The 26,588-nt window shown below is 37.4% G+C and overlaps 1 protein-coding gene across 1 annotated transcript; it reads left to right on the plus strand.

The window, feature by feature from the left end:
• CXHXorf58 (chromosome X CXorf58 homolog) lies at positions 1 to 25,427 on the plus strand. Its single transcript, XM_063084529.1, has 9 exons — positions 1 to 81; positions 2,088 to 2,223; positions 3,282 to 3,372; positions 5,330 to 5,424; positions 5,810 to 5,921; positions 17,425 to 17,556; positions 22,077 to 22,306; positions 24,537 to 24,696; positions 25,251 to 25,427. Exons 2-9 carry the CDS (start codon positions 2,108 to 2,110, stop codon positions 25,425 to 25,427), a joined length of 1,113 nt encoding a protein of 370 aa, XP_062940599.1. The 5' UTR covers positions 1 to 81; positions 2,088 to 2,107.
• The last annotated feature ends 1,161 nt before the right edge of the window (positions 25,428 to 26,588 follow it).

Genomic DNA, 26,588 nt, shown 5'->3' on the forward strand with positions numbered 1-26,588 from the left:
GCAGCTGCAAATCTTCACAACCGGAATTCGCCGATTAAGGCCCTGGATTGACCGCACGGAAGGTTTATAGACGTTTCTCAGGTTTTAAATTTAACTAATTTGCCACGTCTTTAGTCGCGAAGGGCTCTGGCATTTTTTTGTTTTTTGTTTTAAAATACTTAAGCATAAACCCATCCCTGGGAATCGAATGTTTACCCCTTAATACTTGTAGAAATAAGTAATAATGGTAATAATTGTCTTATTAACAAGAATAGCAAGCACTAGTGTAAGGGATTACTATGTGCGCAGCTCTGATCCAAGCTTCTTACACGTATTTAATCTTTCTGACAACCCGAAGATTATTGTTCCAAATCTATAGATGAAGAAACTGAGGCATAGAGAAGTTAAGTAATTTGTACAAGGCCACACACAGAAAGTGGGAAGCCAGGATCCAAACCTAGATAGTTTGCCTTTGAAGCCTGTACTCTAACCTAAACAATTGTTGCACTGTCTCATAGTGAAGTTGTATTTTGTAGTTCATTCTATTTTTCTGTCCTAACCGAAAAGAAAATGCAAACCCCATCCGGGTGGGCATGCGGCAGATTTGGGGATTTGTGCAGAGGTGTGTCGCTGTCCTCCAGACAAAGACCACTAGGAGCACACCTGTAGTTGAAGAAGTTGGGATTCTCACTGCTGCGGGAAAATGCACATCTGGGGAAACAGTGGGGCATTTCAGTAAGAGAGTTAGATTTGTCATAGGATTTGGGCTTTGGTTGGGTGATTTGGGGGGCGAGTTCAAGGAAGCAGGGCTTTGCTCTGGACTGGGTGTTGTTAGGAAGCAGAGTAATACCAATGCCCAGCTGTAAGTACCAGGTCAGCTCCTAGATGTTAAGGGCTTCTTTTCTCTTTCTCAAGAGAATTGTATATTTCAAGCCATCACCTTCCCCATCTCCATCCCTAAGGAGAAATATTGAACAGACTCTGAAGGCTCTCCATCAGTAATGTAACATCACACATATATAAAAGCATGAAGCATAGCGATAACTTAGGGCAGGAGTTCTTAATTTAGGAGGTATGTGAACTTGGATGGGGAAAAAAATGACAATTCATTTTCACTAACCTGTAACTGAACTTTAGTGTTTCTTTCAATTTAGTGTAGGCAACAAACCACAGTAATGTTAGTAGTATCTGTGACTTTGTCATCAATAGAAAGCACAGATACTTTTTATATCACATTACAGTCATAGCAGATATCTTGAAATATCTATGCTCATTGCTGCTTCACAAGTTCAGTAGTTATTAGATATTTAACGCACAAAGAAGACATATTACTATAATTTTGTTTTTAAAAATATTTTGACGATTTCAGTATAATTGGAGTCCTTGGTAATCCTATGTATTTTATGTTTTGCATTTTAAAAACATAGTTATTAGAAGGGATCTGCCCATAGGGGTCCATGGCACCAAAAGAAAAGATAAAGGGCCCCTGGTTTAGTAGAAGAGACTAAGCAGTGACTGAGAATTTGGGAGCTGCATCCACATTGGAGTAATGCTTCAAAGAAAGTTAGAGGTGGAATCAGATAATTTAGTACACACCCTCTCATTTTACCAAGGAGGAAACTGAACCACTGAGAGGTTAAGTGACTTGCCCAAAGTCTCACAGCTATTTGGTCATAAAACTGGGATGAAAGGTTTTCAGACAAGCATGTAGAAACCCTCCACTCTGCCAGGCACTGGGGATTCCATAGTTAGCAAGATGCCTCCTGCCTTCTATGAATTTGTTGGAGTGACAGCGGGGAGGGATAAGATTGAATTATTGCTCTAAAAAGTTAACTCCAGCAGCAGTGTGGAGAATGAATAGGGGGAGGAAGAGACTGGAGACAGACCAGTTAGAAGGCTATGGATAGATCCTCTTGTCTTTCCCATATACCACATAATATTTTTAGTATACAAAGAATGTAAACTGTAAGCAACATTGAGAGATTCGCGATGCCTTCCTTTTTAAAGGGTTCTGGAATTAGCACAACAGTCATATGGCATTTGAGTCTAGTCCATACAGTGTAATAATGTAGACTATGACCTCAAAGGCTTAATTTATGTACTTGCAGATTACTTCATTGTAAAGAAAATGAATCGTTCCTCAAAAGCAACTGGTACTGGTGTTCCAAAATCAGATAATCAACACCCAAGAAAAGGCCACAAAGTACAACTGGCAAATACTGCAAAGACAAAGACAACAAAACGGTAAGTACCTGTCTTTTGTCTTGTGTCATTTTTTACAACTGGACAGTTTCCAAACAGTATTTACCCAGATAACTTCTAACACTTCTTGTTTTGTAAATCAGAGGGTTTTTTGTGTTTTAAAATTACTTATAAATAGACTAATAATTATTATAGTTGTAGTGTTTTGTAATTTACAAAGCATGTTAACACGTCTATTTGATCGTGATACAACCTTGTGAGACAGTTTTATTGTTATATTTTATAAATGAGGAAACAGCAACTGGGAGAAGGTAAGTGACTTGCAGAAGGTTAAACAGCTTATAAATGGCATCAGCTAGGATTCAAAGGTTTGTTTCCATACTTCAGGCCTTTTCTTCTCTGCATTTTGTAGTCTGCAGTTTGCAGCCAACAGGGACATTATGCAGGAGGATCTCTTTTTGCACATAGCCCTGTGAGAGGTGGGAGAGGTGGAGAGAGAGACCCTCACAGTCTGCCAGTACTGGGACGTGATCAAAAGTAGAATAATTCTCTGACCTAACTGGGATGAGCCTGGTTTTTGCAAAGATCAGAGAAGGGTGTTTCTTTTTCTAGGGCATAGTCATCTGCCCCCAGAAGAGAACTGGGCCTCCTGTAACTTCAACTATTCCAAATTCCGTTTTCATAGCATTTGAGCTAGTTGGACAGTGTTTTTAAAAACTAACTGAAACTGAATCATTTTTAAGTCATGGATGTTTTTAGAAAGCAAGTTTGTCTCCTCAAACTTTTTATTTATAATGTATATGCCTCTTAATGATAAATTTATAATATATATGCCTCTTGATAATAAAATTTTAGCCAGGACTTTTTTTTTTCAGTCTCCAGGGAAATATTCTCAAGTATTTCATATCCTCATTCTGACTACATTCTGTAAATGACCAGTTCCAATTACCACATCCAAATGTTCCTCATTAGGTCAGTCTTTGAGTGGAGGATGGGAAAGTGCAGGAAGAGGAAGCATAAATTGAGAGTGTTCCAAGATTTTAGGAAAATGAAAACTACTTCATAAATATTAACCTCTTTTTTTCTCTCAAAATTAATAGAGACATTGCAGCTCAAATAATACAGAGAGCTTGGTTATGTCATATGGACAAAATAATATTTCAACTCCTAAAGCACACAGTATGTGCAGCGGTATGTATTTTGCTTTTTGTTTTCTCTGACAGATTTAATTACTTATCAAGCTAAAAGATCTGTTAATTAAAGATAGAATAGAAAACCTTCCTTATCTATTCTATTTGGATCTAATAATACTGCATGAGGTTTTGGAATTGCTTCCTTTGTTAGCCCTAAATAAATATTTCTGGATTTATTTTTAATGTGGATGACTGTTATTTCTTTTCCTGAAATTAATATACTGTTATTTGTTTTGTTAGACAATGATCTTCCAACAATAAAAATCTCTAAATTAAAAGTGCCCTTACCTTCCACCCAGCAATTTCACTTTTAGAGATCCTTCTACAATATATGTACAATTGTATTGCAGCATTTTTTGTAACAGCAAAGAAAGTAAACTGTATAATATCCATTGATAGAATGCTGGTTAAATAAATATTGCTACTTTCATAGTGTTAAATCTTGCAGCATTAACATGATTCTGCAATAGAAAGATAAACCAAGGTAGCCCGTTAGTGAAAAAGGCAAGTGTGGAACAGTATGAAGAATATGATCCTATTTAACTAAAAAACAAAAACAAAAAAAGATGCATATCCCCCCCCCCAAAAAAAAACAAAACCCAACTCTGGCAGCCCCAGCAGAGTATTAAGCCTTCCTTGGTATAGTACCAAATATTCTCCTAACAAAAAACCCCATAATTCCAGTGCTCTGTTATTAGCGATAGTCACATTAAAGGGAATTTTAGTAGCTCTGAAAAAATAGTCTGAGCAATGTGTACACTTCTTCATCTGACCCACAGGCCCATTTCTGATGTCGGTTAAAGCAGAATGCCTTACAGAAAACTCACCCAGTTAAACTCTTGATATTTCAGATCCGTTGTCCATTGTTTATGTGGAACTTGTATTTAATTATCATAGTATTGGTTTTGTTGTAATTTTAGACTCTTTTAGTAACAGAAAGAAGGAAATTAATTCTTTTTTCGTCTGTTATCCTAATGCTTCAAGTTAATACCTTATGTTAATAATGCCTCGTCTTTTTAAATATCCTTTAGTAGAGCCAGCCTGTGGCTCACGTGGGAGAGTGTGGTGCTGGTAACACCAAGGCCGTGGGTTCGGATCCCTATATAGGGATGGCCGGTTTGCTCACTTGGGAGAGCGTGGTGCTGACAACACCAAGTCAAGGGTTGAGATCCCCTTACCGGTCATCTTTTAAAAAATAAAAAAAAATAAAAGCCCTTTAGTGTACTTTTTTTGTGTGATCATCATAGGCATAAAGGTTGGGTGGGGTTGTTTGGGGAAAAGAATGGGGGCTTTAGAGTCAAACAGATCTAAGTATGAATGTTGACTTCTTATTTACTACCTGTATGCCTTGGTATAAGTTACAAAACCTCCCTGAGCCTTGGCTTTCTCATTTGTAAAATGAGAATGATAATCTTCTAGTAATATTGCTGTTGTAAGGATTAAATGAGGTTACATAAGGCACCTAACATAGCATGTGGTACATAAAGGTGCTTAAAAGCTAGTAAGTTATTACTATTATCATTGTTACAGTGATTCATTCAACATCAAATATTTGTTAAGCATCTACTGTATTCTAGGCACTGTACTAGATGCTAGGAATATAGTAGTGGTAAAGAAAAAGGACATCACCACTACCTTCATGAAGCTTGCAGTCTAGTAGGAGACACAGACAGGTTGATAGGTAATCACAATATATTGAGAAAATTGTGTCCTAGGGAAAGAACAGTGCCTGCAATCTCAAGAAAGGACAGATACCCAAACTTGGAGCCAAAATGATTAAATAACTGACTCAGAGCTACACAAAGGATAAGTGGAGGGGCCAAGACAAGAACTCACCTCCTTGGAACTCCAAGTCCAGTGTACTGTTCACTTTACCATGCTGCCTCTGTTATAGTCAGTACATTGTGTCTGGGCAGGGTACCACTTTTCATTTACAGCACCATCATCTATTTCAGGAACATTCTGTGACACATGAAATACTGAAGAAAGTAAGCCCCTTAGAGGCCGAGCTTATTAAAGATCCTAGCATGAAGTGTAAAGTCAGATTCAGGTAATGTATCTATGCTGATTTATTTCAAGAAGTACTTAGTTAATATGAAGAAATCTTAGAAATTTTTTTAATCCTTTTAACTTCTTGGGATATAATTATAAAGTAAATGTGTTGCCCTTGTTTACATTTGTTAGGTGAAGAAACTAAGACATGGCTCTTTGGCTAAAAGTTGCCATAAGAGTAGCTCTCATCTCCTGTTCCATGTCCAGTTCGACACAGTATGAGAATAAATGTGAGCACACCAAAGTGCGGGTCTTTCATCCTCAGTGATTCATTTCATTACCAGTTCTTTATATGCCCCTGGCATAGCCTTTACCCTGTATGCAAAAAACTATATGAGCCCAAAACCTGATGCCAAATGACTAACTTATGGTCTTTATTTCAGACTTAGTGGTGAAACATTTCCACCTCTCATCGTGTTTAAAATTTTTCTTCAAACTGAAGGCCGTGGTTACAAGTATTTTAGCGGAAAAAATTTGTTAAAGCCATCAAGTGAGGTAATGTTTTATGATGCGCATTTTATGTTAATTTACCTTCTTAATATCTATGTAGTATCTGAATTGCATTCAATTTATACAGACTAAGTTATTTTACCATTGAACAGTCCCCCAGGCAGGTAGTGTTTTTGTTTTTAAGCACTGTGTTTCAAAGTGGCTCCATTTATCAGGTAAAAAACATTTGGAATGGCTTACTTATATAAGGCTCTAGAAAATATTCATCAGTTTTCTTTTGTATTAAAATTTTGGTTTGTTAATGGACTAAAGCAGCCTTTTGGTCAGGGCTTTTGTAATATAGAGAACGTTTGATGCAATTTTATTTGTTTAAATGGAATTTTATTGTTTTGTTTCTGTTCTGGTAGCATATTTAGAAAAAACGTGCTGGCCTATGCTGTTGAAAATGCATTTTTAAATATTCTTTTTTACATGAATTCTCATACACTGTTTCTTCTTCTTATTTTTTACATGATATCAACATCATTTTAAGTTTCATGAATATTCACCATAATTATGTCTACAGTATAGGAATCACTTGGGGATCTTAAAATGTGGCTGCTGCTGGTCTATCAACCATGGGTTTAATTGCAAGTATCTACAGCACAGGTTTTGTTCCTTTGGCCCTTATACATGACTGTAATTGAGTAAAAAAAGGTGGAAATTCTTAATTTAGCCTTTTATAAATCACACATCAAAGGTTATTTTCCTGTAACCACAGCAAGATCTCTCTTCTGGAAATATTTTAAACAAAAAGTATGGCCCACCTTAAATCATGAGTTCTAGCATGTATTCAGGAGAGAAGACCACACAGCCTGGCAGTTTCTGATCAGACCCAGTGTGTGCAGCATTGACTCTCTGCAGAATATTAGAAGGAAAGGGACTGCTTTTCTCTGTATTCTTGGGCAATATTAGAGAAAATTTTAACTTTGTTTCAGAAGTATATCAAGTGGACTGCAGAGTTTCCATTATGGAATATGGTATTTCAAAAACGTTAACATTTGTTCATTTATATAGATTGACTTCAAATGCAAAAGTATATGTTTATCCTACATATGAGGGATAAATTGATACCACATTTATCTACAGAATAAGTTTGTAGTTGTCCCTATAAGATATCATCAACTGTTTCTTTTTTGAGATTATATAATGGGGCTTTTCCAGGAACTGAAATTCTCCTGGGTCTGCACCTGCTGGTCCCTGCTGTGCCCAGGCGTGAGGAGATGAGAACCTTAGAGGCAGTAACCGGAAATCACTGTGTATATATTAAAATGCATTAGAATGCTGTATAATAACATAAAAATTTTGTTTAAATTATGAAATAGTTGTTGAAAAAAATGGAAATAGCCCAGAGATATAAAAAGAAAATATGCCTTTATGCCTTTTTTTTCTTTTTTCTTAGCAGCTGGCCTGTATGCATTTATGCCTTTCTTTTCTGTGCTTTCACTCTTCTGGCATAATCACTGTTAATATTTTGCTGTGTATCCTTCCTTTTTTCCCATGATTTAAAAATTTTGTCTGTTCTTATTATAAAAATGTGATAATGCTATTCAACTTGAGTTTTTGACTAAATGTTATAATGGTTTTAAATGATCAGAACATAGCCAACTTCAAGAGAACACATTAGGGTTCCTTTTTCTCTTTAGTTCAGCTTTAAAACAAACTCTGGTAACACTTGGACTCGTGGTTGATAGAAAACTTGTAAAAGTGGAATTTTTCTCAACTCCTTTGCTCTTTGAACGTAGGTATTATGTCTTTAGCAAACTCATCCAACTTTTATAAGTTTACTTATTTCTTAACATGAAAGAAATTAGTTTTAGTCCATTAAGATGTTTAGTCTAAGTTCACTTATAAAGGATTTTTTCGTTGTCATTCTGTCTTTTCTCTCCTTCTTATTTTCATTTCTGGTTTCATTTCCTTATTTTCCAGCTACATTTCTCACATATTCACAGAAAACAAAAAGCAAAAATAATACAATAATAGAATAACTCTTTGGAGAAGAAGAACAAAATTAAAGGAATTGCGTTACATGATTTTAAGACTTGTAAAGCTGCGGTAATCAGGACAGTGTAGTGATGGCATAAAGATAGATACGTAGATCAACAGGAGAAAACAGAGAATTCAGAAACAGACTCACACATAGATAGATGATCAATTGATTTTCATCAGAGGTGCCAAGGCAGTTCAAATGGTGCCAGAACGATTGCATAGCCACGCATAAAAAAGATCTTGTTGCCTACTTTGATGATCTATTTTCTGAGGAGTGTTTATTTACAGAGGGTTGTCACTGTCATTGATCCACCAGAGAATATACTAAAGCCTTGTTATTCAAAGTATGGTCTGTAGCCACACAGCACTGGCATCCCATACTGGCATCTGCTGAGCTTGTTAGAAATGTAGAATCTCAGGTCCCACCCCAGACCCACTGAGTCAGCATCTGCATTTTAACAAGGCCTCCAGGTGATCCTAGGCACTATGCAGTTTGAAAGCACTGTCCTAAAAGTGTCCTCCACCCTCTTGGCCTGCAACACTTCTGGGTAATTGATAAGTCTTAACTGTTGGCATCCAGCAACTATTATTTTAAATTGAAAATCTCTGTCCTTTTGAGAATTGAGCATTTATACATTTTAAAAAACACATTATTACTGATAATGGCTGCCCTTATTGAGCACTTTCTATCAAGTATGATCTTAAACATTTTATATGCATTATTTCATTTAATTCTCATAAACGCTATAATGTATATTCTGTTATTATCCTCATTTTAAAAAGACTAAGTAACTTGCCTAAGGTCTTACAACTAGAAAGTGAAGGTAGTGAGATCAAGACCCAGTTGGCCTGACTCCAAAGTCCCTGTTCTTAGCCACTCCTGAGAGTCAGGAACTACACTAAACATGAGCATACACATTCTCTTACATGGCCCTCCAGTAACTCTGGTGAGGTACATATTATTCCCATTTTGCCTACGAGGAAGCTGAAACTTGGAGAGACTTAGCAGGGGCATGACTGAGACTCAACACTTGTCTGTATTTCCACTGTACTGTGCACATTTCAAGGTTGAAACAACCCCAGCAGTTATGGTGGTTTTATTTATTCTGAGCCTATATACAATTGAACTGTTTCAAACCAAGAAACTGTTCCAGTGCAGTGATACCAGTTATTACTACCTTCACAAGTGAGGATTTCCAGCAGGGACAGGGAAGTGACTTGAGATAGTAGAGTAACTTTATAAGCCCAAGTGTAGATCTGGGCTAGCAAGTAGCCACAGGGCTGTGGGGGCTCCTGAGCCACAGTGATGCTGAGTATCAGGGGAAGAGATGCCCCCCTTTGACCGTTTGAGTCACCCACTAAGAACAGAACCTGCCTCTTGAATCCTACTCTGACTGGCTGCTATCCTGGAATCTTTGTCTAGTTTTTGCCTGTTCTTTTCCCCTGGGGCTGGGCTCTTCTTTCCTATCGAGAAGGACTTTTCTGAATCTGGCCATACGTGGCACATGTCTGAGAAAGAACACCATGGCCATTTGTTTTAGTCCATTTTGTCTTGCTATAACAGAAACACCTGAGACTGGGTAATTTATAAGGAAAAGAGGTTTATTTGGCTTACGATTCTGGGACAACTGCATCTGGCATGGGCCTCAGGCTGCTTCTACTCATGGTGAAAAGTGGCAGGCAGCTGGTGGGTACAAGCAGATCACATGGCGAGAGGAAGCAAGAGAGAGAGAGAAGGTGCCAGGGTCTTTTTAAGCAACAAGCTCTTGCGGGAACTAATAGAGTGAGAACTCACTCATTACTCCCCCCCCCCTCCTCCAGGGAGAGCATTAATCCATTCATGAGGGATCCGCCCCCATGACTCAATCAGTTTCCCACACTGCCACGTTGCAGATCAAATTTCCACATGAGTTTTGGAGGGGACAACACATCCAAACTCCATCACCATTGGATGGCAAACTTTTTCAAACCCCTCTTAAAGTGAGCAGAGAGCTTGCCCTATCCTGCCAGGCATGTTTTTCTTTGGCTGAGGGCTGGAATGGGCCAGACACAGCTGAGGCACTATACAAATAAGGAAACTGGGTCTTGGAGAGATTGTTGGTGGTGGCTGAGTGGGGCAGTGTAGGGAGGAACTGACAATAAATACCTTTTCTAAGTAACTTGAGCTAAAGTAAAATATAGTTAGGCCTAAAGAAATTCCTAAAGCAGAGATTATTTAGTTTTCATACCTGTTCAGTGTACAATTATTTGTTTTTACCTTTCATGTCACTGTGGGGCTGGTTAATAAGAACTCACAGAAAATTAATTGCAAGAAAGCCTAATGGAGAGATGTGCCAATACTGTCTTTTCTTTTGATGCATAATACATAAATAAATTAATGAAATGGAAAGCAAAAATGATCTACGTATAGGAAAACTTTATGTCATATTTTTAGTAAACTATTTCTGTCCCTACAATTTAGTACATTAGGATTAAAACTATAACCATTTGAACATATTCTTCCTTTTTCATTTTCCATATGTGTCTGTGATCTAATCTTTGGAATTTAAAAAATAAATACAAAAGGAATATTATGGATAACATAAGAGAGAACTGGAATAGAAAATACAGTAAGGAGCCCAGGCGAGTGCACGCCACCCAGAGAGGAGCCCCCAGACAGGCCCGAGAGCTGCCATGACCATGTACCCTGAGGCATCTGTGCAAAAGAACAGGTAGCCACTGCTGCAGGACCCCCAGCCCACGTGAGTGCACACAGCACTCGCCTGGAGAGGCCCCCCAAGAGAGGCCCCCCAAGAGAGGCCCAAGCCTCCCACCCAAAGGCACTGAGGTAGCTGTGCCAAATTGGCAGTACTGACAGGATCCTAGTCAGACAATAGGGTTGAACGAGTGGACCATGAAATCCCATGCCACAATGACTAAACACCAAAGGAAAGATACCAGAAATATGAAAAATCAAGAAAGTACACCACCAAAGGGTAATAACAACTCTCAAGCTCTAGATTCTATAGAACAAGAAGTCCTTGAAATGACTGACAAGGAATTTCAAGTGATAATTCTAAGGAAACTACATGAGATACAAGAAAACTCAGCTAGATAACACGATGAGATAAGGAAAAGTAAACAGGACCTGAAAGAAAAATGTACAAGGAGATCAATGCCCTGAAAAAGAAGGTAGCAGAGCTTGTGGAGCTGAAGAATTCATTCAACGAAATAAAAAACACAACAGAGAGTTTAACCAGCAGGCTAGAAGAAGCAGAAGAGAGAATTTCTGACCTTGAAGATGGGATGTTTGAAATAACACAGGTGGACCAAAAAGAAAAAGAAAAAAGAATTTTAAAAATTGAAGAAAATCTAAGAGAGATAACAGACAACCTTAAGTGCCCAAATGTCTGAATCATGGGTATTCCAGAAGGGGAGGAAAAAGGAGATTGCACTGAATACATATTCAACAAAATAGTGGCAGAAAACTTCCCAAGTATAGGGAAAGACAGAGATCTCCAGATTCAGGAAGCTCAAAGATCCCCAAACATATTCAACCCAAAAAGGTTCTCTCCAAGACATGTTATATTCAAACTGGCAAAACTCAGAGACAAAGAGAGAATCTTAAAAGCTGCAAGAGAGCCAAGTCACCTATACGGGAGCCCCAGTCAGACTAACATCAAACTTTTCATCACAAACCCTAAAAGCCAGAAAGGAATGGGATGATATGTTTAAAATACTAAAAGACAAAGATTGCCAGCCAAGAATACTTTACCCAGCAAGGCTATCCTTCTGAAATGAAGGACAAGTAGTATATTTCTCAGACAAACAAAAACTGTGGGAGTGCACTACCACATGACCATCCTTACAAGAAATTCTCAAGGGAGTACTGGGTTTGGTACCTGAAAAATAACCACCACTGTCATAAAAACTCAGCAGAAATCAAAACCCACTAGTAAAAGAAAAATGCTAACAATGAAGAGAGAAAAAAAAAAGTTTATCTACCACCCCAAGAAACCAACAAATACAGAAGACAAACAGTAAATCAGAGAGAAAGGAACAAAAGACAGTTAAGACAGCCAAACAAAAACCAATAATATGCTAGGAGTAAGTCAACACTTTTCAATAACAACTCTTAACATGCAAGGTTTAAATTTCCCACTCAAAAGACACAGACTGACTGACTGGATTAAAAAGGTGGACCCAACTATATGCTGCCTTCAAGAGACTCACCTCACCTGAAAAGACACACATAGACTAAGAGTGAAAGGATGGAAAAAGATATACCACACAAATGGAAATGAAAAACGAGCCAGAGTAGCTATATAGAGCTATTCCGGAGTAGCTTATATCTGATAAAATAGACTTTAAACTAAAAGCCATAAAAATATATAAAGAAGGCCACTATATAATGACAAAAGGATTTATCCATCAAGAAGACATAACAGTCATAAATACATACACACCCAAAGTTGGAGCAGCCAGATTTATAAAACAAACACTATTAGACCTAAAGAAGGAGATAGACACTAATACCATAATAGCAGGGGACCTGAACACCCCACTATCAATATTGGACATATCGTCCAGGCAAAGAATCAGCAGAGAAACACAAAACGTAAACAGCACTTTAGACCAATTGGACTTTGCAGATATCTACAAAACATTCTACCCAACAACCTCAGAATATTCGTTCTTATCAGCACGTCGAACATTCTCCAGGATAGATCACATGTTATGTCACAAATCAAGTCTCAACAAATTCAAGAAAATTGGAATTATCCTGTGTATTTTTTCAGATCACAATGGATTAAAATTAGTAATCAATAATAAACGAAATTCTGGAAACTATACAAACACATGGAAATTAAACAGCATTCTACTTAATGACATATGGGACCAAGAAGAAATTAAACAGGAAAGCAAAAATTTATTGAAACTAATGAAAACAATGATACATCATACCAAAACCTGTGGGATACTGCAAAAGCAGTACTAAGGGGGAAATTTATTGCATTAAATGTTTTCTTCAGAAGAATGGAAAGATGGCACATGAATAACCTAATACTTCACCTTCAAAAACTAGAAAAACAAGAACAATCCAAACCCAAAGTTAGCAGATGAAAGGAATAATTAAGATCAGAGCAGAACTTAATGAAATACAAACCCCAAAAATGATATAAAAGATCAATGAATCAAAAAGTTGGTTTTTTGAAAAGATAAATAAAATTGACAAACCATTAGCAAGGCTAACTAAAAAAGAAGAGTGAATACCCAAATAACAAAAATTAGAAATGAAAAAGGTGATATTACAACTGATACCTCAGAAATACAAGAAATCATTAGTGACTACTATAAACAACTATATGCCAACAAATTTGAAAATCTGGAGGAAATGGATAAATTTCTGGGCACACACATACTACTAAAACCGAGTCAAGAAGATGTAGAAAATCTGAACAAACCAATAACAATAAAAGAGATTGAAGCTATTATCAGAAGGCTCCCAGCAAAGAAAAGCCCAGGACTGGATGGGTCCACTGTAGAATTCTACTAAACTTTAAAGAGGAATTGATACCAATTCTCTATAAACTATTCCAAAAGACTGAAACAGAGGCAATTCTCCCAAACGCATTCTATGAGGCAAACATCACCCTGATACCAAAACCAGACAAAGATACAACAAAAAAAGAAAACTTCAGGCCAATATCCTTGATGAATATAGATGCAAAAATCCTCAATAAAATACTAGGTAACAGAATACAGCAACACATATGAAAAATTATACACCACGATCAAGTGGGATTCATCCCAGGGATGCAAGTTTGGTTCAACACATGCAAATCAATAAATGTGGTACACCATATCAATAAAATCAAACACAAAGACCATATGATCATCTCTATAGATTCTGAAAAAGCATTTGACAAAATTCAACATTCCTTCAATTTAGGTATAGATGGAAAGTATCTCAACATAATTAAAGCCATATATGATAAGCCCACTGCCAATATCATCCCTTAAGAACAGGAAATAGACAAGGATAACCACTCTTACCACTATCAACACAGTGTTGGAAGTACTAGCCAGAGCAATCAGAGAAGAGAAGGAAATAAAGGGCATCCAGATTGGAAAAGATGAAGTCAAACTGTCCCTGTTTGTGGATAATATGATCCTATATATTGAACAGCCTAAAGCCTCTACCAAAAAACTCTTAGAGTTGATAAATGATTTCAGCCAAGTTGCAGGATACAAAATCAACACACAAACTCAGTAGCATTTCTATACTCCAACAGTGAACATGCAGAAAAAGAAATCAAGAAAGGTAGCCCATTTACAATAGTCACCAAAAAAATTAAATACTTAGGAATAAAGTTAAACAAGGATGTGAAAAATCTCTACAATGAGAACTACAAACCACTGTTGAGAGAAATTAAAGAGGACACAAGAAAATGGAAAGATATCCCATGCTCTTGGATTGGAAGAATTAACATTATGAAAATGTCCATACTACCCAAAATGATCTACAGATTCAATGCAATCCCCATCAAAATTCCAGTGACATTTTTCTCTGAAATGGAAAAAACTATCCTAACATTTATATGGAATAACAAAAGAACACGAATAGCCAAAGCAATTCTGAGCAAGCAAAAAAAAAAAAAAAAAAGCTGGAGGCATAACACTACCTGACTTTAAACTATACTACAAAGCTATAATAAACAAAACAGCATGGTACTGGCATAAAAACAGACACACTGATCAATGGAATAGAATAGAGAATCCAGAAATCAACCCATACATATACAGCCATCTGATCTTTGACAGAGGCACCAAGCCTATAGATTGGGAAAGAGACTGCCTCTTCAGCAAGGGTGTTGTGAAAACTGGATATCCATAGGCCGGAGAATGAAACTAGACCCATATGTCTCACCATACACCAAAACCAACTCAAAGTGGATTAAAAAATTAAATATACACCCTGAAACAATAAAACTTCTTAAAGAAAACATAGGGGAAACACTCCAGGAAGTAGGACTGGGCACAGACTTCATGAATACGACCCCAAAAGCACGGGCAACCAAAGGAAAAATAAACAAATGGGATTATATCCAACTAAAAAGCAGAAAGCAAAAAAAAAAAAAAAAAAAATTAACAGTTAAAAGACAGCCAACAGGGTGGAAGAAAATATTTTCAAAATATACATCTGTCAAAGGATTAATATCCAGAATATACAAGGAATTGAAACAACTTTACACAGAAAAACAAGTAACCCAATTAAAAAATGGGCCACGGAGCTAAATAGGCATTCTGAAAGGAGGATATATAAGTGGCCAACAGACACATGAAAAAATGCTCAACAACACTTAGCATTTGGAAAATGCAAATCAAAACCACACTGAGATACCATCTCACTGCAGTTAGGATGGCTAATATCCAAAAGAAAAGACTGTGAATGATAAAATGCTGGTGAGGTTGCGGAGAAAAAGGAACTCTCATATGGTGTTGGTGGGACTGCAAAATGGTGCAGCCTTTATGGAAAATGGTATGGAGGTTCCTCAAACAATTGCAGATAGACCTACCATATGACTCAGCTATTGCACTGCTGGGAATATACCCAGAGGAATGGAAATCATCATATCGAAGGGATACCTGTACTCCAGTGTTCATCACAGCATTGTTTACAATAGCCAAGAGTTGGAACCAGCCCAAATGTCCATCATCAGATGAGTGGATATGGAAACTGTGGTATATCTACACAATGGAATACTACTTTGCTATAAGAAAGAATGAAATACTACCATTTGCAACAACATGGATGGACTTAGAGAAAATTACATCAAGTGAAACAAGTCAGGCACAGAAAGAGAAATACCACATGTTCTCACTTATTTGTGGGAGCTAAAAATAAATAAATACACAAACAAACAGTGGAGGGGTGGGAAGAAGACACAACAATCACAATTCCTTGAAGTTGTTAATACAAGCAAACAGATATGAAGTTGATGTGGGGGAGGAAGGATTCGGTAAAGGGACACGAAAATCAACCACATTGTATATTGATAAAATTTTTTTTAAAAAGGACATTTGTGGTTTTCATCTACCTTTTGCTCTTAAATGCATAAAGCAGTAATGTGTTTCATTCGAAATCACTTTTTCTCCGAAGACAAACCATGCCAATCACACAGTGTTATTTTCTTAAAAGAACACATCTTACTCTCACTGGGAGGAAAAGTCTCTTTGAAACTATTTCACTTATTGGTTTGTCAGATTCCATAATAGATGAGCATAACAGTGGAAGAGGCTGGGAGATTGGATGTCATCAGTAATACTTGTGACAGATGCTGTGATGGTAACTGATCACAACACTGTGGAGAAGGGACAATGCAAAAAAAAAAAAAAGAAAATACAGTAAGGCTTGCTGTTGTATTGTGTGTTAAGTAAAAAAAACAGAGGTTCTGAGTTTCAATCCTCTCTCAACCACTCTTCTATGGCCTCGTGTCAGCATTATAACTTAGAGTTCCCATACTTGTACTTCCACAAATATCACATTCTTAGATATAAAGGAAAAGAAACACTGATCTGGAATCAAAAGATATTTGAATTTTCCTTTCTGCCAGCTTCCCTTCACGTACACATACTGTCTGTGGCCAGAAGCAGAGATCCGTAATGTAAATATGTGTTAGAAGAGGACGGGGAGTACTTAAGTCTCTACTCACAGTCTGCATATAGCTCTTAGCACAAGTATGGGTATATGCGAAAGGGTATGCAGATAGGGCCAGACAGGATTTGAGCCTTCGTATTTTCTGTGATTCTTCTCTCTGACCTCTCAGGTGCTTTCCTTGAGTACAAAATGTTGACATCTCGGAGAGGAATAAAACCCCTTTATTTGTTTCTCTTTGGCTACTGAGAATGAAGTCTGAAAGGGATGGAGGCCTAAGCAATGTGATACGTACATGTTTACATTTGGGGGCAATGTATTAACTACCACATAAAAGAGAGTTGGTCGCAGTAACACCATTCATTGCAGTTCCTATGGCAGCCTATTTAATCTCCAGATAAGTTTTCTGTGCCTTGACAGCGCAAATGACATTATAAGTTCGTTTTGTGTTTTAAAGGGAAAAAATGTTTTTTGAGGAGGGAAAACAGATTTTTTTTTAACTGTGACTTTCTGAGCATTGTGGGCTCTGCTAATCTTCTAGCTACATTTTTTCTTTCTTTCCTTTTTTCTTTTTTGATGGCTGACTGGTACAGGGATTGAATCCAGGACCTTGGTGTCATCAGTACCACATTCTAACCAAGTGAGGTAACCGGCCAGTCCTCTAGCTACATTTTAAAATTATGTAGATATGATCATGGAAAGAAATTTTAAGTAATTTAAAAATCCCCATATAATTTGTAAATGCAGCCTATCTATTGAATAGTAAGCTGTTAGAAGAAAGGAACAATATTTGATGTATTTGTAGGAAAAGATATGTAAAGTGTGTGCTGATAATTAATGCTATTATACTATTTTTTAGTCTGTTTTCTGTTTTCTTTATAGGCAGTGGTTGATGCTTGCAAAATAATGGGGAAAAAGAAATTTTATCATCAAATTATGGAAGATGAACGTCTTTTCCAGAAGTTTAAAGTAACTGATAAAATTGACATTGTCACCATGAAAGATTACATGCAAGTAAGCAATTTAGATTTAGATGTTGACAAACAAACAAAAAAAGCCTTCCTGACCCTGTCCTCTGAGAAGATAGAACTGTGTATTTTTTATTGTGGTAAAATACACACAACATAAGATTTATCATTTTAGCCATTTTGAAGTGTATGATTCAGGGGCATTAAGTATATTTACAGTGTTGTGCAACCATCACCACCATCTAGTTCCAGAACCTTTCTGTTAGCCCCGAAGGAAACCCTGCATCCAGTAAGCAGTCACTCCCCATTCCTCCATCACTCCAGCTCCTGTCAACCACCAATCTGCTTTTTGTCTCTATGGCTTTGCCTAGTATGGATATTCCATATAAATGGAATCATGCAATATGTGGCTTTTTGTGTTTGGGGGCTTGATAGCTAAGGAATACAGGGTTTCTCTGTGGGATGATGGAAATGTTCTGGAATTAGATGGTGGAGATGGCTGCACAACATTGTGAATGTACTAAAAAACACTGAATTGTACACTTTAAAATGGTTAAAATGGTGAGTTTTATATTATGAGCATTTTATCTCGATAAAAAAATAAAATAAAATATAGCTACATGGTGTTAAACAAGTGTATGACAGGAGGAAGGAAGGGTTCTGTTATTGTTTGGATGCTTTCTTCCACAAGTTACATAATATTTTCAGCCACAAGAGGCTTAAACAATAAAAGTCATTTATTGTCCCATGAAAGAAGGCCCCGGATAGGCAGTTCCTAGGCTAGCTAATTCAGCAGCTCAAGGACATCAGGGTTCTAGATCAGCTTCTCTTCAGGTCTCTTGGCTTCCTTCACATGGTAAAAAGATGGCTATCACATCCTCAGCTCCTCTATTCAAAGACAGGAAGAAGGGGACTCCTAGCATCTTTCTCTTTGCCTTAAGAAGGAAAATCTTCCACTGAAGCCCCCAACAGACTTCCGCTCAGGTCCCATGGGTCAGAAGTGGATCACACGCTCCCCCTAAACCAATCACTGAGAAAGGGAAATGGGATCATTTCTCACGATTGACTTAGAACATGGTTCACGTGCTTGGGCCCTCCTCCCCTGAGCACATTGCTGTTACATACCTGAAAAAAAAAAATCAGGGTTCCGTGAACAAGGGAGAAGTGGGAAGTGCTTGTTGGGCAGGCAAATGGCAATGTGTGTCACAGCCTCTCAGAGGTGGTGCTGACCAGGCCCTGTCTGGAGATGAGCAAGTGGAACAACCCAGGCAAAAGCTCTGCGGAAGGAGGAGCTGCAGGGCCTGAAAGCAGGTCTGTGGAGCTGGAGGAAGAGCACGGAGGGTGTGGTATGCAATCTATCCAGAGAGATGTCATCATTGCAGGGCTTAAGACCAAAGTAAGGTGTTTATATTTTTTTCTTTATTCTGTGTGCAATGAGAAGCTGGCGCAGTGTTTCAAGAAATGAAGTGATCTATGGGGCCTGCCCGTAGCTCACTTGGGAGAGTGTGGTGCTGATAACACCAAGGCCACGGGTTCAGATCCCTATAGAGGGACGGCTGGTTACCTCACTTGGGAGAGCGTGGTGCTGACAACACCAAGTCAAGGGTTAAGATCCCCTTACCGGTCATCTTTTATTAAAAAAAAAAAAAAAAAAGAAATGAGGTGATCTAGTCCAATGAGTGAAGAGATCCTCTGGCTGCAGTGTAGGGAATGGATTAGAGGGCAGCAAGAGCCCACTAGGTTTGGAGGCTCCTGCAGGATTCTAGGAGAAATGGTGGTAGCTTGCTTTAGGGCTGTGAGTCTGGAGACCCAAGAGATAATTAGAGAATAAAAGCAGTGGGCCTTGGTGACAGATAGGGAGGGAAGCTATAGGAAGGTGTCCAGCATGGCACCTCAGTTTCTGGTTTGCATAACTAGATGGATAGCAGTGCTAAATGAGGAAACTTAAACTAGATACCTGAAAGATAATAGTGGCAAATGCTTCCGTGATAAACTCCTTTTGTTCTCATAACAACTCGGAGAGGCAGGTATATTATTACCCCCATTTTGCAAGTTCTAAAGAAACAAGGGATCCCAAAACTCTAGCTCATAATAATAATACGAGGGTAGTTCAAAAAGTTCTTAGAAAAACAGAATTAAAAGATAATACAAATTTTTCCATGAACTTTTTGAAGTACCTTCATACATATGACTTTAACTACTTACTCAGTTGCTTCAATGTGAGACATGAAATTAATGAAGTGCCTTAGAGACTCCCAATTGTATTTTCTTTCTTTAGAGCCTTAACCTATGAGATTAGGGAATTTAATGAGGAACTAAGTAGAGCCGGGGATGCCAACCATCTTTGCTAATGACATGGGTCACATACTTGTGATTGTGAACATGTCAAGGATTGGTGTCATAGAGAGGAATCCCCAAACAGACATATTGGAGGAGAGAGAGAGATGACGGCTGACATTTATTGAGCCCTTATAATGGCATGGCACTGTTTTTAGCCCTTTGCGTGCATAGTATCTCCTTTAATCTTCAGGTTTGTAAATTATGTGACCTTTTTTACAGATGGGAAAAATAAGGTTTAACAAGTTTCAAAAAAACTTGCCCAAGGTCACACAGCTAATAAGTGGCAGAGCAGATCATTGGCAGGTCTGAGATGTTTACGCATTTTACTACTCCACACTTGGGAAATAAAACATACAAGTAGTCTCAGTCTGCACGGTAGTGCAGGGCCATAAAAATGCCCATGCAAACTGAAACCATGCAAAGCAAACTTAATAACCAGTGGGGAAAATTGTGATCGTCCCGTGACCTTTACAAATTTTTGTCAGAACATTAAAAACTCTCTTATCGTCTGTTATAAATATATAGGAAAATGAAAAAAAATATCAGCATACTTAGTATACTATAAAACATTAGAAACACTGAGAATTAAAGTGTTTTATTCCTTTGTAAAAAACTTAACTGTGAATGTACTAAAAACTATTAAAGTGTACACTTTAAATGGGTGAATCGTATGGTACGTGAATCTCAATGAAGTTGTGAAAAAACTTACCGATAGTGGTTTGAACAGTGCTTGCCTTCTTGTTCTTCTGCATAATTTATAATGTGGAACAAACATCTTTTCTATGTCTTGGTGAATTGTCATGCTCCTTTTTAAGTTTGGATCAGCTGCCAATATTTTATTTTTTGCACTCTAACTAAATATTGCGAAATATCTCAGAGTTCCTTTAATGTGAAGGTTTTTTTTGGCCAGCGACATTTCCTCTGGGACAGCTTCATCCTTTTCGTCACAGCCACTTTTCTCATTTATGTTAAGTTCACCTTCACCAAGTTCCTCTAGCAGCATATCTGCAGTCTGTTGAGTGATGGCAGTGTCAGCGTTCCCATGATCACCTATTTCTTCAAGAGCCCCATTTATATTTGATTCCAATTTCACTTCCAGTGTTACCACTTTTTGTTTCTTTGCCAGCCAATTCCCTCTTTCGATTATCCATTTTTATAAAATGTCGCATGGGTTTAATCATTGGGAAACAAAGTGGCAACACAATTTTGTACTTTGCTGTGTGTGAACTGAAGAACAGATCCTTAGTGACCAATCACTGACAGATTTTGAAAGAAGGTACATGATTTGTCACTAATCATGATGCACGTCTGTCATTTATGTAGTGACCTATGGACTGAAGAGCTAGCAGCAAAGTTTATACTTTACACAGTCGCTCACAGTTACACCATGGTCACTGAAATTGGGACCATGTTGTTGGGGGACTGGTATTCAACTAAATTGTGAGGATTGAAATTCATGCATGCCAGTGGTGCAAAGGGAGGACTGAGTGTGTGTGTGTGTGAATGTTTGTGTGTGTGTGTGTGTGTGTGTGTGTGCATGTAGTATACCCTAAAGGCCTTGCTGGTAATTCCGTTTTCTAGCATCGTAGCTCCTCCTGCCCTATCCCTAGCTCTTAAGTGCACATTTATAATGTTAAATTGATTATATATATTTGTATTTTTTATTCCTAATTTGATATCATTTTAAATTGCAAAAAAAAAAAAAAGAAAAGTGGGCTTTCTACAAGTACTCCAAATGAAAATAATGAAATTCTCCACTTAGTACCAGAGACGAGCTCATTGTTTCTAAAAAGGTTTATGCAAATATCCTCTCAACCCAAGCATGTCATGAGTGAGCACTACCAGGTATTCAGAACACACAGCTATTATTAATTTTAGTTCCATCCTAAGTTTAATTTATCTGAGTTATATTTGCCATAAAAATGTTTATGCATTAAAAAAATATTTAGTAAAAAAATATATATATATATTTAGTGAGTATGGTACTATGTGCATGATACTATGTGACATGGATCCTGTCTTCCAGTAAGGGAGCTAAGATGTACACAGATTACTAAACATGGAGTCGTTGGTAATAAGAGTCTTAGAAGAGAGATGCCAGTAAAGTCTCAGATAGGATTAAGGAATGCCTTTCAGATGAAGTGACCTTTGAGTGGAACCTTGGGAAATGTGTCTAAAAACGTTTTAGAGCACCCACAGTCATTCTTAATCACTTTTTCCATATAGTATTCCAGTCTTTTGGATGAGACTCCTGCATCTTCTGGTGGCAGAAATAACTACTGGCGAAGATTAAGCCTTGAAAACATTCCCAGGACAATGATAATATATGACATAGTTGATTATGCAGAGTCTGGAGTAGTCTCAAACCGTCTACAAAAAGAAATGAAGTATCTGTTACAGAGACCGAAAACTGAAGAGATGCGTCAGCACCAGCTACAGATTGTTTCTAAAATTAGGTAAAAGAGATCCTTCATCAGGGTTACAATACCAGGGGCATTTCTGAAAATGTTCACCTTCTGCCAAATAGCTCACTAAAGGTAATAATAAGGCCTATGGGAAAAACAGCATTGGGGCAGATCGCACAAAACTTATGCAGCTTTGTAAACAGAGCACTAACAATAAGGATAGTTGGTACCTGGGGAGATATCTTGTACCACCAGAGAGGAAGCTAGTGTGGCTGGAGGCTGCCACAGCAAATACGAAAAATGGGCATCAATTGACTGGAAATGCTGGCAAACTCTTTAATTAGAACAGGTAATGGGCACAGAGACAGTCCAGATGAAAGTGGAGCTCTGGGCCAACGTGGTTGCCTTTTAAGTGGACATGAGAGGCAGTGAAACCTGCCAAGAACCAAGAGCCATCCCAGGCAGTAAGGTGGGCTGGGGGTGGGTGGGTTTACCTCTCTGGGAGGAGAGTCCTAGGTGCAGGTGCTGACTTTCGTTTTCATAAATACAGCCGAGAGGGCTGCCAGTGCCCGTGCAGCATAGAGCTGAGGGCTTTTTCCTTTCCTGCTGAAGGTTATAATTGTATTCTTGAAGGTTCCCCTTGCCTAGGATAAATTGCATATAAATTACAGTGACATTATTCCCTTCTTTACCAATAGCTTGTGAGCCAGTTCACATTATAGAAACTCATGGTCAGAATATGACTGCTCCAATTATATTCCTTTTTTCTTTCCATTACTAAGTCTCACCTAGCCCATATTATTCACAAGTTAAGCTGCCTTTCTTCAGAAAAGGAAAGAGATAATAAGAATGAAGAGGACCTATTGGTAATCTATTTTCACACTTGCATATTTGAAAAATACATGAAGGCGGCACTGGTGACCCACTGTCTGGCAAATACACCGGGTATTTTTCAGGGACAGAGATGAGTGGTGCTGACCCAATAACATAATTTCGCCCGTTTATTTTATGATCAAGGCTATACATTAGCCAGACAGATGGCCTGGTTTAGGGCACAGTCTGTCATCGTGAAATAGATTTTCTCTAACTCATTCATATGAACACTGAATGTAGAACTTAACCCTATTACCACCAAGGTCAAATAAATGATGTAATTTTCTCAGCCACCATGTATAACCCTGGGCTCCCTGCTATTTGAATTCATGTTACTGATTATCCAAGAATGAGTCACTTAAGAGCCAAATAAGTAGCCAAATTCTAAATCAATTGAAGAGGAAAAAATACTTTCATAAAGGTGTCTTTGAATGCAGTCTTAGTCTGGAATTTCCCAGAAACAAACCCTGAGATAAAGATTTGAGTACAAGCAGTTTATTTGGGAGGTGATCCCAGGAACCACTGATAGGAGCGGGTAGAGAAGTAAAACAGAGAAAGGAAGGCAGCCCAAACAGTGTGTGCCAGCAAGCAAGTTACCACTGTGGGTAACTGGAGCTTAATCCCTCTTGGGAATGTCAGAGCCAGTGTAGAACATGCAACTCAGAGGTATGGCACAGTGGGCAAAGGAGTTGGGGTATTGATACACCAACACCCATCAGTCATTGGTTAAGTGTTGCTTAGGAGGGGAGGTATTAATTCTTGGTCACTTTTAGCTTTCCCTGCAAATGGGCTCTTGCTTTAAAGAAAGTTCTCAGGCTGAGTGATACAAATGCTAGCAGTTGGAAGTTGGGCTTATGTGCTCTGCAGTGATCAGGCCAAGGGGATTTATGGGTATGGCACCAACTGTGTCTGATCCGAGCACTGATAAAAACAGCTTGTTTTTTTCAACCATTATGAAATGTAGTACTTTTTTGTGTTAGTATATAGTGTTAAAAAAAAAAAAAAAAAGATTCAAGTGGCTACTACACAGTATTTTCCGGGAAATTTCATTTTACATTGATACCAGGTTTTATGGTTTTCATTATCATCATTGTTATCAACATCATCACCTGTACACCTTCATAAGTGCCAGATAAAAAACTATGCTATGTAAACTGAAGCAGAAATGAAAAGTTTTAACCTAAAAGCTTACATGCAATGTTGCTCCAAGTACTGAGGTTTATTATGTATGAGGGTACTTCGAAAAGTTCATGGAAAGATTCGTATCATCTTTTAATTCTGTTTTCTCATGAACTTTTCGAAGTACCCTTGTATTTGCTAGAGAACGCTTTAATAAAATTTGGAACTTGCTTTACATTTACATTTTATTTTTTGTAATTTTCCTGTCTGTAATACAAACATTTTCTAGGTGTCCATCTTTCTCAAGTATTCAACCTTTGTATCGGCCCTCCCAACAGCAAAGTCAAATGAAACATTTAGGTCGTCGATCCAAGCAAGCTCAAATGAAAGTTGAAAAAATGAAAAAAGCTTATAAGATGGCTAAAGAAAAAGGTGCTTCTGAGTTGACCGTAAGTTTAACTTGTACTGAATTCATTATTTTGGACAATATTCAAACTGTCTGTAAAAAATCTTACTTGCATAAATAAATTTTTTTCTCATCTACAAGTTCAAGGCTGAAGCACCTTTGACATATTATACCTTAGGTAGTATAAAGCTACTTGCTAACATATTTTTAAAATTCTTAAACAATGTTAGTAGGTATTCTGATAAACACCAGCTGTTTTGGCTACACATCAGCATAAGTTGGCCAAAAAAACCACAATAGTCTCCATATGTTGACATTGTTGATTCAGCACACCTCTGATGGTGCTTTTCTCAAAATGGAAGTCATTTCTATCGAAATGTATTAAAAGTTATACTATGTAAAGTCTGCCTCAATGTACTTTTATGTTATAGGAGTATTTACAGTGAACGTGTATTCATATATTACTTTGTAAATTTTGAAAACCTGTGGTAATTTTGGGGGGGATAAAGCTAAATAATAAAGAGTCAAATATAAAAAAATAAAGTAGTAAAAACCAAATATGAAACACTTCCTGCTTTTATTTATAATCCTGCCTAGAAACCACGAACAGACACACCAAGTACAAAGCAACAACAGACAATCATCGTCTCCACCCCATCTTTCGACATTGTGAAAATTACTGAACCGGTGTCAGGTGGCGAAATGGAAGAAGAAGAAAAGGAATTATTTGCCTGGTGTGAAGACTTGCATATTGATAATTCTCTGTCATGTTAATGCACAGCTAATTGACAGACAACCAAAGTTGTTTAACAATCTGCTCATCTGTCTATAAATGATGAGTGTGAGTAATAAAGGAAGAAAAAATAGGAACGAGTCCTCAGTATGCTCTCTCAACTAAATGCGAGACATATTTTAAGCCCTTTTGTATTACCACAGGTACAAAGATTTTTTTACTGACAGAATTTTAATCTGAATAAATTATTTATATTAGATGCCCTCGAAGTAACAGTATACAGTTTTGTTCAAGAAATGATGAGTAAATTTGTTTCTGGGACTTTTATTCAATTTTGGTTTTCCTTCATTTTAAAAAAGAACTGAATAGGCCATGCTTAGCATAAATATTACAGTTCACAGAATAAAAGTCTATTCTTGAATCAGCCTCCAGTGGCCTTTTTTTAGTTGCATGTTGTCTCTACAGAATGGCTTGTGAATGACCTATTCTGAATTATAATAAAAATAATAATGGATTTGTTGCTACAGTAGGCGTGACATAGCATACATAATCATTATCGAGCATTGTGAGCACCTGGGGCAGAATGATGCATCTGATTTAATGATGTATTTTGGGTATTTTTCAAGCTTAAAGGCTGTTTTGAGTAATATTTATCAATTTCATTTTGAATTGATAAATTCTCATTCGTGAGATTGTGGAAATTATTGATTTCTTTTGTGATCCAGGCTATTGGATTATATCAAACCATACCAGAGGCTGTGATAAACTGCAATTATTTATTGAACTTTAAAAATACAGTTTTTTATTTTGCTTAACATTTAAAATGCATAGGTTGATTGCTTATCTAACTCAGGCATGGCACCCTATAAAAGGATCTCATCCTCTGCTAAAATATTCTCTTAAATGATAAAGAATATTGAAGGAAATGTGTATGATTCCCACTAGAATATATTTAATATAAACATGCACTTTTAATATCAGTATATCTTCACTTGATATCCAAAAAAGGAAGGAAAATCTTGTTTTCATAGTTTGTACTGGACACTGGTTGAATAGCAAAACACCTATTTGTCCTCATGAGTCACACATATTCTCATTCATTAATTTGAAAAGCAGTCCCTTATTTGATCAAATGCATGTTAGACTCAGTCGACCCATAGTACATGTAATAACAAAGCTAAGGAAGATTTCAGGTAGCAAGA

Source organism: Cynocephalus volans, chromosome X (genome assembly GCF_027409185.1).
Source record: "Cynocephalus volans isolate mCynVol1 chromosome X, mCynVol1.pri, whole genome shotgun sequence".
Taxonomy (NCBI): Eukaryota; Metazoa; Chordata; class Mammalia; order Dermoptera; family Cynocephalidae; genus Cynocephalus; species Cynocephalus volans.